At 31.9% G+C, this 14617-nt stretch overlaps 2 protein-coding genes across 3 annotated transcripts; one reads left to right on the top strand and one right to left on the bottom strand.

Moving 5' to 3' along the window:
• The first annotated feature begins 674 nt into the window (after positions 1-674).
• On the top strand, positions 675-1919 carry LOC140872423 (uncharacterized). The gene is made up of 2 exons (XM_073275217.1): positions 675-1521; positions 1629-1919. The coding sequence occupies exons 1-2, from the start codon at positions 823-825 to the stop codon at positions 1728-1730; spliced, it is 801 nt and encodes a 266-aa protein (XP_073131318.1). The 5' UTR covers positions 675-822; the 3' UTR covers positions 1731-1919.
• A 1044-nt stretch (positions 1920-2963) lies between these two features.
• LOC140872422 (probable isoprenylcysteine alpha-carbonyl methylesterase ICMEL2) lies at positions 2964-7176 on the bottom strand. Of its 2 annotated transcripts, XM_073275215.1 has the most exons (11): positions 6767-7173; positions 6388-6464; positions 6212-6281; positions 5992-6072; positions 5418-5492; positions 4931-5032; positions 4707-4844; positions 4067-4132; positions 3839-3982; positions 3534-3624; positions 2964-3369 (listed from the first exon to the last, which is right to left on the bottom strand). In XM_073275215.1, the coding sequence occupies exons 1-11, from the start codon at positions 7090-7092 to the stop codon at positions 3208-3210; spliced, it is 1332 nt and encodes a 443-aa protein (XP_073131316.1). In that variant the 5' UTR covers positions 7093-7173; the 3' UTR covers positions 2964-3207. The 2 variants fall into 2 exon arrangements, with proteins under 2 accessions (XP_073131316.1, XP_073131317.1); XM_073275216.1 differs by lacking the exon at positions 5418-5492 and having other exon boundaries at positions 6767-7176.
• Between the last annotated feature and the right edge of the window lie 7441 nt (positions 7177-14617).

The raw sequence follows: 14617 nt of genomic DNA, 5'->3' as shown, positions 1-14617 counted from the left end.
TTGAAGCCGGATTGCAGATTACCCCTGCAAAGGCAGAGACGATGATAAGATTGCTAATCCGAGCTTTTTCTTTCAAGTCGAGTCAAAAGGCCGTTGTTTTGAGTTGAGCTTAGCTTCAGACTCGCGATATTTCATTAGCCTACTTTAATTTCCATAATTCTAAACAAAAAAGGCATTGCTGCCACAAATATTTATTTGAATTGAACGAGATGTGACTCCATACCAAAATAAGGTGCTTTGCGAAAATCATAATTCTGCTGAAACCAACTGTTTGGTTTAAGGTTTTTGCCCACCTAAACATAGCTGTATCTGCATTATTCATAATTTAATGTTCCACATGATTTGTTTTATTGGATCGAGTGGAATTATTTTATTTTATTTTATTCTTTTCTGCTCATAAAAATACCATATGGTATGGATTTTTAGATCTTGTAAAGAGATTGAATATTTACAAAATGGACTCCAACTTGAAAACCATATATCATTGTTTAATGGACACATTTTTTTCTTAGTATGTACACCTTGCCGTCTAAATTTCTTGGTGTATTAACCAAAGTGCATTTCACTTTACTTTCAAGAGAAGTTCCCAAAACTTCAATGGTGAAAGGCACACAAAAGACATGAAATGAGAAGATTGTATAAAGTGATATTCTAGATTGATTAATTACTTGATGCATCAATAATATAATTTCATCATTGCCCTTTAGTCAGTTAGATTATCTGATTGCAACACATGAACAATATTTCAAGCCACATGTAGCATTCAAGTGAAAACTGCATTTCCTCTCATGACATATCACCAAACTCTTCCAAATTTAAAAAATGTCTCAACTTTGTGTTATAAATTCACAAATTCTTGCACAGCAACTCCACCTCCACAAAATGGGAACTTTTCAATGGACTCATTTCTCAGCTTTCTTCATTTTCTTGGTGATAGCCAATGGCCAAGGACCAGCATCTTCGCCCTCTAATACGCCAGCTGCACCGAATATAGTCCCGCCTCCAGTAACTGTGCCTACTTCAAGTCCAACGATCCCAGCACCGCAAAATCCACCAATTTCAAGCCCATCACAGCCACCTGCATTGCTGCCTCCACCACCTACTATTACACCGTCAGCACCACCGCCAACTGTTCCACCACCTGTACCACCGCCAACAGTTTCACCACCTGTACCACCGCCAACAGTTCCGCCACCAGCACCACCGCCAACAGTTCCGCCGCCAGAGACGTCCCCAGCACCAGTGCAAGTGCTGCCACCAGCATCCCCACCTGTGATACCAGCACCAGTGGCACCACCTACCACACCACCAGTACAAGCACCGGCACCAACAATAACCTCACCTGCACTAGCACCTGAATTCGTCCCTGCACCTGCACCTGGAAAACACAAAAAAAGGAAGCAAAAACATAAGCATCATCATGCACCAGCACCGGCACCAACTATCTTAAGTCCTCCGGCACCTCCTAAAGTTCAACAAACCGATGAAACAACACCAGCACCATCGCCAACCTTAGATTTGGTAAGACATCTGCCTCAAGTTTTGACTATATTTCAGATGAAAGGTGATAAATAACTTATCGATATATCAAAATATCATAAAGTCGATTCTTCACAATTCATTTACAGAGTGGAGGGGTATCCATTCATCAGCTGGGAAGAACTAGAATGCCGGCGACAGCAGGACTGATTGCAGCTACCCTTTTGGCTGCCATGGTATTCTGCTCCTAACATTTTACGGGACGAGCACTCTCCTATGGATGCACTCATTAGAAAGATTTTTGTGCAAGGGATATGTTCATTGGCATACAGAAGGGGATCAGAGCATCACTTCAATTTTCAAATATTTAATTTTCATTATTTCCTCATTTATATTGTTTTCTTACTACATAATGATATGAAATTGGTTCATTTATTAAATTCTAAAAGCGGATGTGAAATGGAGAGAAGTTTACTCTAGACATCTCTGTACTTGTGTTTAAAAATATTCCTGTCTATAAGTAGTACACTGCCACAAGTATATTATCAACTTAGCTTGAAATACTGGGAACATCCCGAACACAATGTTTAAGATAGCAAGCAATAAAAACACGAAACTCTAACATTGAAAGGACGAAAGAAGTTTAAATCTATGAATGGTTAAAACTGAAATCATAGACTCATAGTTAATCAAGAATAGTAGCTTAAGTTTATTAACCAGAAAAAACAGCAACCATATCCATCTAAGGTTCGAAGAATCTGTAGGAAGTAGCATGGCATGCTGGACAAGAGACTATGTAACAATGATGTAGGAACAAAGCAGAAAATCACAGCTAATGATCATAGTAGGAAAATAAAGCCAGAGACTTCCGTAATTATGATGTCACACAAGGCCATATCATTCCAAAGCTAATAGTTTCAAGAGAATAAGGCAACATGCGATGTGAGAATTCTAAAATTGGCACACAATTTTGCATTTTATACATACTACAGAACTCCCCATAATAAAAAATAAATAAACTTGTCATTAAAGATTTGAATATCATGCCATGACATTTAACAACATGAAATATGACATGTATACACAGAAATCACGGTCTCAATGAATTGGCAATATCTAATAAGCTATGAGTCTTAAACCAAACATCAGAACAATCATATATCCCTGAAAACTACAAAGATTCATGAGTATAAGTGATGGACATTGGAGACAAACACAGAACTACGCCACAAGTTGGGATAACGCTTCACTATTTAATGAAGAGGAAAACTAATTTTCTACGGAGATATTTTTCTGAAGATTCAAGCAGTTACTAATATAACCAACATCTTCAATTTTTATCAAACAGTTAGCTGCTATAGCATTTAGAATAACCACATGGTGTCCTAGTAAGCGACTAAAGTATAGAAAGTGGTTTTTGAATGGAGATTTTGGAGAAATTCAGAAAGCTATTGGTCAAATTGAATTATTAGTCAGTCAACAACTTGAGAGATAAAAGTACACTTGCTGAATTTCAATACAACAATAAAATGCTCTTCCTAGTTTATACAACAAACAGAATCCCCTTTACATTCTAAAATCTTTCGAAAATAATGTTTTTCATATCGAATTTTATTTTACATTCTAAAAGCCACCTTCTAAAATAATATTTATGATGAAGACAATGTATGCCAAATTGTGAGGACTCACTGTTTTAGTCAACCTAAAAGAAACGAATCGAATCGGTGATCAAAAGGGGCTAACACTGCGTGCTAATTTTAACATGAATTCAGGTACTAGGCGCTTTCTGGGAGGAACTGTTGCGTAGTTGGCCAGAGCTTCAGAGTCTCCAGCATGAATTATTCCAACCAAATCTTCAAACATGTCATCTCTGCCACCCCTCATCGGGTCCTGATTTCATGCATGATATTAATGGTCGAACAAATAAATAGTGAGAAAGACCACAAGCTCTTGTCCTCATGAATGTGCTTTCACATATTGAGTAAGTTATTTCATCCATTCTATGTGATGCTGTGCTAATAAGAATAAAAACAGTTCGTATTTGCCAAACATACCTGAAGGAACAAATCTGTGTGTGTCTTTCCTTCGTATAGAATCAATTGTGCTTGTACTCCCAAGCTTTGGAGCGTGTCAACGAAACTCTTACTGCAAGCAAGCACAATCCTCACAGACAATACGTAGACAAGGAAAAAAATTACAAACAACAGGACAAAAATGTGTTAATTCTATGCCTCATATATGATCTACATAGAATTCAAATGTGCTATGCTGCTATTGCAATTAAGGTTGCAAGTTCTTTCATATCTCTTCTTTCAATATTTTCGATTGCTATACATTTTGAGATAATATTTTTCCCAACCTGGAATCAGAAGGAATGGAATAATCTCCAGTTCCATGGAAGAGGATCATAGACGGTAGGAGAGAAACAGCATCTCTAATTTTTGGGTCTTGGACCACTATTTCTGGAGAGTGTCGCCGTAGGGACTCTTCTCCCTCCATTATGCTGGGGTTGAACATTTAGGAAAATAATATTGGATACTGTAAGAAAAGTGGGCCAAAGCAGCTAGGCACTCAGTCAATTACAAACCTTAGAAATAACGAGCGGTGCAAACCTCGACTGTGGAAATGATCCACCAGGTTGAGAAAATTGTACCTGTCCATAAAATTGAAAATGCCAGTTAAATTCCAATCCAGACATACAAAGACAAGAAGTTTCCAACAATTTTCTCATTCCACTGAGAATCAGATAGTATTTGATCAGCTGTCATCCAAAGCTGTCAGGAAGAAGAGCTACTTGGAGTTATTGAACACAGGTTACTGAAAGGAGACTGAAGCAACAGAAGATGAGAGATTCTAGCAAGACCTTAAACTCGTATGAAAGGAAAGATAGAAGCACAAAAACAAAGATGGGAGGTAAATCATACCAAGAACAACTATACTCTATATCTTGTCAATGTTATTGACTATTTCTGTTTGCAAATTAAATGTCAATACTTCTGAAGCAGAATCTAGAAGCTCTCATAACCTTGATTATAAGAGAATTTTCAAAAACAATAATTACAATTTCAAGTTACATATAATAAATATATATAAAACCACCTTCATTGTGCATATCTGTTCCGCCTCCCAATGAAATCGTTCAGACACGTTCACAGATAATTGCAAAGTTTCCATTGAAAAAAAATATGTTTAATTCGACGAGAGTGATTTAGAATACAAAAGCTCACCCTCCAGATAAACCAAAATACGATTTTATTTGAGACACACTCCAAGAACTCTTCCCTCCCCTAGATTCTTTGATTGCCTGCTCCAGTAGAGCACAAGCAGCAATATGCGCACCAGCTGACTGTCCCATGAGGAAAATTCTAAACGAACAAAAAGAGCATTAACCATAATTGCCGGATAGTTAAGAGTGTTAATCTTGAGCAAATGAAAAAAACAAACAGACTACCTGTTAGGATCACCTCCATAATCAGCAATATTATTGCAAACAAATGAGATACCTTGAGAAACATCTTTCACCATGTCACTAATTGTACCCTGTGGGAAATTCCTATCATACAAAAATAGCTATATCGGTGAGCCACATAAAGGACCATTAACATAATCTTCTCTAAAGTAGTTGGCAGACAAATGTACCAGTTACTGTGTTTGATTTTCAGATACCAATTTAATTAATGCATGAAAAATGGGGGTTATATAAGATATTAGATCAAAGAGCTCTGTCTGAATATTAAAATCAAGACCGGCAGGCCGCTGGGACTACATTGTTTTGTCACTATGGATCAGACTGAAAATTAAAATATTTTGCATTGATTTTTCCCAAAATGATCTGAGTTAGAATTCATTGATCTCAGCATGGCTCCCATGCTTAATTCCGGGACAAATCTTGTAAGCATCCATCGAGTAAAAATGATTGATCTAGTAGATTAATATACCTGTAGTCTATGCAAGCTACAATGATATCTCTTTCTGATAGCTGTTGTCCTAAGAGCGAACCCCACGCTCTATTACTGTACTGAGAAAATGATTGTCAAAATTCATCAAGAAGAAAGATCCAACAATGAAGCTTAGCCAAAGAAATTTTAACCGATTTTTTTTGTAACTTAAAAAGTCTTATTAATGCATGGTTTGGTTCATATAAAACTTCTCTCTGCTGTGGCTTCAGAAATATAACTAGCCAAGTCAATCTTTTATTTCTGCTACTAAATATTGCTAGGTTCAGTTCTTTGGTGCTCTAATTTGTCTGACACTAACTTTGGAACACCAAACTTTCTGTGTTTCAGATGACATAACCATAGCCATTTTCTCTTAAGCATTACTTCGTCAAGATTCACAGCCGTCCAATTCGCAAATATGTGTTTTTCTTCTACACAAATAACAATGAAATATAATAGTCCATGTTTCAAATTTAAATCATCTGAGCAGAGCTTTTTTTCTAGTACTATTCTGACAGAAGAAACATACATTCCCATATTAAAAATATCAAAGCAAACAAGAATGACGACACACCCAATAATCCAGGCTCCACCAGTTACAAATGCGACTACTGGCTTCAGTCCATCTCTGTTTTTCGGTAAATAGAGATCAAGCCTGCACAAGAAAATCTCGATAATGTATCCCATGAAACAGTTACAAATAATAGAGATAGCATCAATCATCATATATGATGTCTAACTAGTTACAGTTGAAGTAAAATATAACATCTAAAATACATTGTTATGAACTCTACCTATTTCTGGGCTGGTCTCCATAAACTATATCTCTATGAATGTAGCCAGAGTAGAAGTAATTATATCCAACTGCATTACAAATTACATTTCGTCAGGTAATGTAACTCTCATATTCATCTTTTGATAGAAAATATTGAAAAATGTCGGTTAAACGACAATGTATGTTTAATAATACCTTGTAAAAAACCAGGGAGAAGAAGGAAAGCATAACACCCGAGAGCAAGAATTCCTGTAATCCATTTATAGCCTAGCCTGAATAAATTTAAATGATTCAAAGGTGTTCAGTATAAAATCAAATACGTGTTTAAATAATGCTGTGCTTCTTGGAAGATATATAAACTCTATGGATCGCAAAATGAATACTTAATTGCAAAATGCAAGTAATGAACCACTTGAAAGACAGGAAAGAAACAGACCACAATGCAATTTTTCTAACAAAAGGCCTTTCAAATTTCTATTTATGCAAGTTTTCTAAATATATATAATCATATATAATAGAACTTCAGTGCATTTCGTAAATGGCTGTAAAGAAAAAGCAGGAAACTTTGTTTCACCCAAGATACAGCAACATCTTGAAACGAATCCGAGTTGTTAAGATATAAGTATAGGAGGCAGCTCGCCGTATGTCCTGAGTGAAAGACTGGCGGCAGACGGCGGAGAGGGCGAGAAGAGAAGCACTGCCGCTCTCCACGCTCCTCCGGGTCTGCTGCTGATACCAAATGGAATTGGCGGCGTAAGTGTAACTCGAGGTTCTTGGAATAAAGGGCCTGGTTTCATCTTCAAGAAATGAAGGCATCAGAAGTTTGGATGCAGCAGCTGCGGTTTGTGACATTAATGGAGACGATAAAAATGGCAAAGATGAAGTGGGATTTGATGGCATATTTATAATGTGTGGGAAGGATTGGAATAAATTATTGCTTTGAATGGGCGACTGTTAAGTTAGTTGCAATTGACGACGAAAGAATCTTGATGAGGATAAAGCTGCAAGACTGCGGACAGCAGGAGAAGAAAATGAGAAAAAGTTGATATTTTACCATAATTATTTTCCGTGTATCCCGTAAATTTTAAGTTAACGCAATATATTGTAAAATAAGTTAGTTAGGCAAATTAGATTAAGCAACTCATATGTGATACGCCCGTTTTCTAGTGCAATGGATAAATTTTGACAAACGCAATAGTATGCTAACTAAAATAGTTAGGTAAACTGCACGGAACAAGTTTTACGCGACACTCTCGCCTTCTAGTGCACTCGGTAAACTCTGGGTTAACCCAAATAGCTTGCAAACCAAATTAATTAGGTAAATCGCACTGAACAAGTTTTGTGCGATAAGCTCGTGTGAGAAAGAGTTGATAAGAGAATCGAACTCCTTGACTATTTGCCAAGAGTTTACCAACTCCATCAACTCGAAAACCCTCTTAAAGACATTGTACACGAAATTTTGTTATAATTTAATTTCAAATTTGATATTTTGTTCTAAATTATTGATTTTTTTTTTTCCATTGAGATGGTGTATTGTTTAGATTGCTCTTTAAATGGAGGAAAAAAAATATTGATTACACTTATAATTGACATCACTATTTTACAACGGTGAGTTTTTTGTGAGATATATTACTAATTTTTAGGGAAAATATTTTTTTTGATCGATTAATTTGTCAATGTTTTGGTTTTGATCCATTAATTTTTTAAAATTTAGTTTTGGTACATTAAGTTTTAATATTCAATGACTTTGGTGCAACTGCACACGTGTCAGCTAGACATTGACACACGTCAGCATTTTCCGGATGATGTGTGTCAATGTATAGCTGACACGTATGCAGTTGGATCAAAATAACTGAAAATTAAAAGTTAATGCACCAAAACCAAATTTTGCAAAGTTAATGGACCAAAACCAAAACATGGATAAATTAATGGACCAAAAAAAGTATTTTTTTCCAATATTTATTGGTGAAATGAATCAACTATGTTCATATTTATAATAAAAAGTAATATTTTGACATAAAAATAATATTTTTTTATAATTTGGTCCTAAATTTAGGTATCGATAGCGACGAAGAGATGATCATTTTGGAGTGTCTAACCGTGTAACTTTAAAGGATAGAAGTTGCCAGGTTGGAGATGGGGCTTCCACGCCTCGTTGGAGCCACTTCTTGTCTACGCAAATATATTACAGACACTTTACACACTTCAATCTGAAATTCATTTAAGAATTAATAATTAAGGATAAGTTATGTTTTCCTCATTTCAGATCTATCGCAATTAAAAAAAATTCAAAAAATTTAATAAGCTCACCACCACTTAATATTTTCATTTATCTTATATATTACCCCTCCATTACAAAATTTTAATTGAAAGTAAATTATATATCATCCAAAAATTTATGCATAATTCAAACTTTACCATTTTATTAATAGGATTTATTACAACTTGATCAAAATGTCCTTTGGTGGTACTTTTTAATATTTTCATAATTATTTTTTTAGAAGTTTTAATTAAATAAGGGTGAATGATTTATGAATTCATTGTGACTCTTTTTTTAAAAAAATAATAAGTTCATGATATAAAGTAGAGGATAAAATAGGCTAATTATATTTTATTTTTTTTAATGAAACTTTTGTTGAGGAAGTAATAGACATTAATTATAATTTTTGTTATATGTTAAGATCGGACGATTGATTTAGAAAAGGGGTTGAATAAATAATCACACTGATTTCTTTTAATATATTTCGGTTGGATTAACAACTTAGAATTTTTAATTCTCGATGAGTCTATTATATCTGTTGGCTAATAGATCAGTTCTGTGCGGAACTGACAGATTGAACACAAGAACAAGAAGGTAATGAAAAATGCTTGCTGAAAAAGTAAATGTCACAATTTTGTTTAAGGATGTTCGAAGACTTTGAACAACTCCTATGTCACTTCTTCCTTGTGAGAAGAATTTTCACCAGAAGGTTTTGACAATTACAACACCTTGTAACAATCCAGTTCAGTAGGACTTAACACTATCTAACTGAAACTCCTAGTAAGCTTTATAATAGTTGAGCAGTTTTCTTACTTTCAATTCTTAAGTATTTCTACACTTGAATCTTAAGCACAAATACAATCCTCAGTGATCAGATTTCAAATATGAAAAGTGTGCTAGGATACTTTTATCAGTTCAGCTCTTAAAAGCTTGAATACTTGAAATTATGCGAAGATCACAGAACACCTAGTCGGACCAATATCATTTTCTATTTATAAGATTCTGATTTAACGGTCAATAAATCAAATTGTATTCGTTTCAAATATAGTAGCCGTTAATCTTGTCTTGCTCCATGCCATTGTCCTTTTCTGACTATTGAAAGTAATGCTTACGGATAATCAATGACTGTTTTTACGGGAAAGTTTACTAAATTCCAGCTCAGCTTAGGGAATTTGGTTGGATAATGACTGATTCATTCATTCAGTTCGCTAGACTATATCTTTAGGCACCGTTCTGTTCACATATTACTAATATATATATATATATATATATATATATATAACTTATCACATCATATCTCACGTTCTTCTCATCATATTATTTATCCATTTATTAACTATTTATTTTAAATCAATGAAATCATTAATTATTTATCTCACATCAATCAAATCATTGAATTTAAATTACTATATTACCCCTTATAAATAATATAATTTTTATTTTATTTATTATTAAAAGGACAAAATAGTCATTTAACATTTTTATATAAAATTTAATCAATCAAATCAAATAAACTATAATCTTTCAATCAAATCCAACACTATTTTAACTATCATTTCTTATTTATTTTTTTATTACATTATATTACTTATCTATATATTACTTATACCATACCTCAAATCAAACGGCGTCTTAGTTGATCATCCAGTTCAATTTTGTTGTCCAAGGGACCAGGTCATAGTCATAGTAGTGTTAGTATAGTAGTCTAGTTCGGTAATGAACTTAGTCATTTAGGGCATGATTGATACGTTAGAATGGAATAAAGAAGGAATGGAATCAACTATAGAATGGAATGACAACGAGAATGGAATGATACTTTTATTCCATTCCAAAGATTGATATTGAAAAAAATGGAATGGAATGGAATGAAATTGTTTTAATAATCAAATATTTTTAATCAAAAAGAAAAAAATAATAACTACTCATATGTTATTATTATTATTATTATTATTAATATTATTACTATTATTAAATACTAAATTAATAATATTATAAAATTATTTTATTTTATTTCATTTATCTTATATATTAATCGGAATATTTTTTAAAATATTTTTTAATATAATAATATTTTTAAGATAATAAAAAAATAATTATTATAATAATAAAAATTCAAAATATAATAATAATTATTATTAGTATTAGTTAAATAATAAAATAAAATAATATATAATAATAATAATAATAATAATAATAATAAATATTAATTTTTTAAACTAATATTTATTAAATAACAATATCGATAGATAAATATATAATAAATCATATTAATAATAATGATATATACGTAATAATAATTATTTATATATAATAGTAAAATAATAATATAATAATTTGTTTTTTTATATATAAATAATATTAAATATTATTGTTATTATTATATAAGGTTAGATTGATAAGAATAAAATAAATATAAAAAAAATTTCTTACAAAAATAAAAAAGGATAGTGGGAATGACCATTTCCATTCAAAATGGGTGGAATGGCCATTCCCATGAACATGGGAATAGCCATTCCCATGGAAATGGTCTCATTCCCATGTTCATACCAAACATAGGTATGAGGAATGAGATGAGAATGCTCAATCCATTCCCATCTCATTCCTTTATACAAATCATGCCCTTAGTTGATTTAGACTGATCAGTTTGGCTTAATCAATTTTTGACTTAGATTGTTAAACTTGGAGGGAGTAGCTATAATTCTTAAAATTATATTGATGTTATAAATCATAATAGAAATAGAGAAATGAGTAGAGAGAATTCATGGGAGAAGAGAGAATTCATATGAGCCAATACTTAGGTGCAGTTTTCATTAAACTCAATCACCCTTATTTATAGGGAAAGATTACAAGATACAAATCTTTACAAATATTATCTTGACATATTTATCTTGATCACATATCTTTAATAAGATAATCATCTATAATAATAATAATATATTTATAACACTCCCCCTTAGATGATTATTTGCACAAGCAACCAATTCTTCAAAATCTCCATTTGTCAAGATGGATGCTCGGGAACTTCATCGGGACTCAAGTGTTGCCTCGTTAAAATATTGACAGTAAAACCTCGTGGGAAAAATCTGAACGAAGGAAAAAGAGTACAACAACATATATTTTCTTTGGATATCTTCCCGACGATGGATGCGCCTCGTTAAAACCTTATTAGAAAAAACCCAGTGGGACAAAATCCTAATAAAGGAAAAAGAGTACGACATCTCTTGATACTTGTTAATTGCCTCATTAAAAACCTTGTTATGAAAAATCACGTGGGAAAAATCATAGACAAGGGAAAAAAAGTACAACTTTAATTGCTTCCCCTCTTGCAAGCATCACTTGAAATTATTAACTCTTAATATTTCAATCTTATGCACTTATTTGCCAAAAATTGATTAGATGCTGATTTTGTCATATATATGGTACTTCAAGACCAAATATCTTTTCTTCTTCTTCAAGTTTGCAAAAACAATATTTTGAGCATCGAATCTTTCGAGTATGTTTCTATATGTATCACCATCAAATCAGTGCATCCACGATAAGTGCAAATATTTTTTCATAATCCGCTTGAAATACTTTGATCAGAAACTTTGCTAGTATTTGCTCATATTGCCACATATTATTGTTATTGAAATTTCAACAAGTTGTAGTTCAAAATAATCATCATTTTGCGTAATAGCAAAACACACGAATGATTATATTATTTCGATCCCAAATAATTTGTGAATTCTCATCTTTTATATACTTGTTATTCTCAAGAATAACATAATCCAAATTGGATTCATTGAAATAATTGGTCGTTCGCGCTTCTAGCGTATTTTTTATTTACTTGCAAGTAATATAAGATATGGTCCTGCAGGACATTAATTTATTTTCACAACGACCAGCCTCCATTATTCTTTTCACATTGAGATATTCACTCATTTTCTTTAAAGGGGTTTTTCGTCACTAAAGATGATTTATATAAATTGTTCAACTTGAACATAAATGAAGCTAAACGATCTTATACACAATAATATATTTTGAGATTTAAACTTTGAACATCATGTTCACTTTATATTTCATTGTGATCGATCTCAAATATTCTTGTAGCTTCTATTTCCTCCCCCTCAATGTTGGAAACATTGTTTTACAAGAATAATAAATGAGAATTTCGTGTCATAAAATCTCATTTCTCAAGATAAATGATTATAAGATTCAATTTATTTCCAGCATATTTACAATCTCTTAAAGAGATTTATGTAGTGCATTTCTCGCAAAAACATTAACTTTCAGTGCATGAGCATTTGTCATAATATTTATATATATCTTTCAGATATCCCCAAGTATCACGCATTTATTTTCATGGTTTAATAGTTGATTGGAGGCAAAATAAATCAACTAAACCAACGTATTTATAATCATAAAATTGATATGCATATCCTCTTTTTTTTATCAAGCTTGTCTTGATTACATATTCTGGAAGTTTTTCTCAATACGTATTTTCGCAAACATCATGTTGCGCTTCGTGGGCTCACGTTATTTATTTATTCCAGATAATATGGGGATTCTCTACCAATTTGAGCTAATGATAGTGATATCAAATTTGATAAGCCAATAAAAATTCATAAAATCTTCTGGATCTTTGATTCAAAAACATTCATATTTATCGATACATGAACTTTTGGCTTATTCATTAATATCATTGTACACTATCAATAGTTTTTCAACTATTTATATAATTTCAATGCTCAATTCAATCAATTATGTCAAACTCTGAAAGTATTTGTATCAATGATACTTCTGGAGCTTTCTAGCTCTTCTAGAAATATTGATTTGTAATATACTATTTAAACCAAATCAATATCTACTAGATTCAAAAATACACATACGTCAATATTGTGTATCACTATTTTATAATATCAAGCACATCATATCATTTTTTTTATCGTCAATCAAACGATCTTCAAGATCTTTCATACATTCATATCAACATACGATGAAACATATGATTTGGGTAGACATCAAAGGTCTCCACAAACTTTTATATCTTGCTTAATAGATATCAAAAATTATTTTAAGTACTTCATGTATGATAGTGATACGAGATACCGATGTACGTTAGTACAATACTTGATTATGACGTATATCTCAATATTTTGTGCCGAATTTATAATTCATATATCTCGCTTCATACGAGATAACTTATTCTTCCTTGAAGAATTAATCAACCACAATGTATCACATATGTTCATTGGCACTGTCACATTCACTTAAAAGAATAGACCACATTAATCAGACAACTTTCATAATTGTCTTTTCTTGAACAAAATACTATAAATAAGATATTATAATTAAAGAATTGAAATTAAAAATGGGACGTACCTTTTCAAATACATGTATGCATCAAGTAGACCTTTCAACAATGACATTTGATCTATCACGAATATCATTTCACATTAAATTCATGTTCCTACATGTAAGATAATAACATGTGATAAAAATACTCTATCATTAATTTAAAAAAATGATAGTTTAATCAAATGATTGAAAAAATTCAAAATTTATATCCCCAATCAAAATTGAGGAATTTAAAATCCATAATCAAATTTTATTAAATAAAGATTTAACAACCCAATATAAAGTATAAAAATTCTCAAATCAGAAAATTTATCACCAAATTGCATAATCAATATCTCATGCAATATATTGACTAATAGAATAGATTCACGAAATTTATAGTTCTTATTTTATATCATCAAAATAATTTATGTGAATCAAAACACATGCTAGAGTTTTTCAAAATTTAGTTTAAACAGAAATAAAAACTCAATTTTTAAAAATAAATTAGTTCAATAAATAAATAAAATGACTTGAAGTTAGTCATATATTAACCCATTAACACCATCATGTATAGGCTACCATCAATCCATCATCGTCGTTGCCCAATATAGATGATGGTCAAATTCATTGGGTTTAACATTTATTTTTTTTTCCGGTTGATAGTGTTGCAATCTTACTACCGCACATTCATAATTTTCAATCAATAGTCTATGCAGTTCATCATTGAACATCAAGTCGCTATTATAAAAATAGTGACAAATAATATATCATGCTTCTTCTAGAGCATTAATAACAAATATATGATTTGAATCGATATCAAGTCAATATCTTTTTATATATATCTCA

Source organism: Henckelia pumila, unplaced genomic scaffold (assembly GCF_033568475.1).
Source record: "Henckelia pumila isolate YLH828 unplaced genomic scaffold, ASM3356847v2 CTG_466, whole genome shotgun sequence".
NCBI lineage: Eukaryota > Viridiplantae > Streptophyta > Magnoliopsida > Lamiales > Gesneriaceae > Henckelia > Henckelia pumila.
Note: the sequence above shows the minus strand (reverse complement) of the source record. Positions and strands in the feature narration are given on the sequence as shown.

Excerpts from the sequence above, each read along its gene's own strand:
- LOC140872423 (XM_073275217.1), top strand. The coding sequence starts at position 823 with ATGTCTCAACTTTGTGTTATAAATTCACAAATTCTTGCACAGCAACTC. Across the intron at positions 1,522-1,628 it reads CATCGCCAACCTTAGATTTG|AGTGGAGGGGTATCCATTCA; the intron begins GTAAGACATCTG and ends ATTCATTTACAG.
- LOC140872422 (XM_073275215.1), bottom strand. The coding sequence starts at position 7,092 with ATGCCATCAAATCCCACTTCATCTTTGCCATTTTTATCGTCTCCATTA. Across the intron at positions 5,493-5,991 it reads GGTGGAGCCTGGATTATTGG|TAATAGAGCGTGGGGTTCGC; the intron begins GTGTGTCGTCAT and ends TTCTCAGTACAG. Across the intron at positions 5,033-5,417 it reads GTAGCTTGCATAGACTACAG|GAATTTCCCACAGGGTACAA; the intron begins GTATATTAATCT and ends TTTGTATGATAG.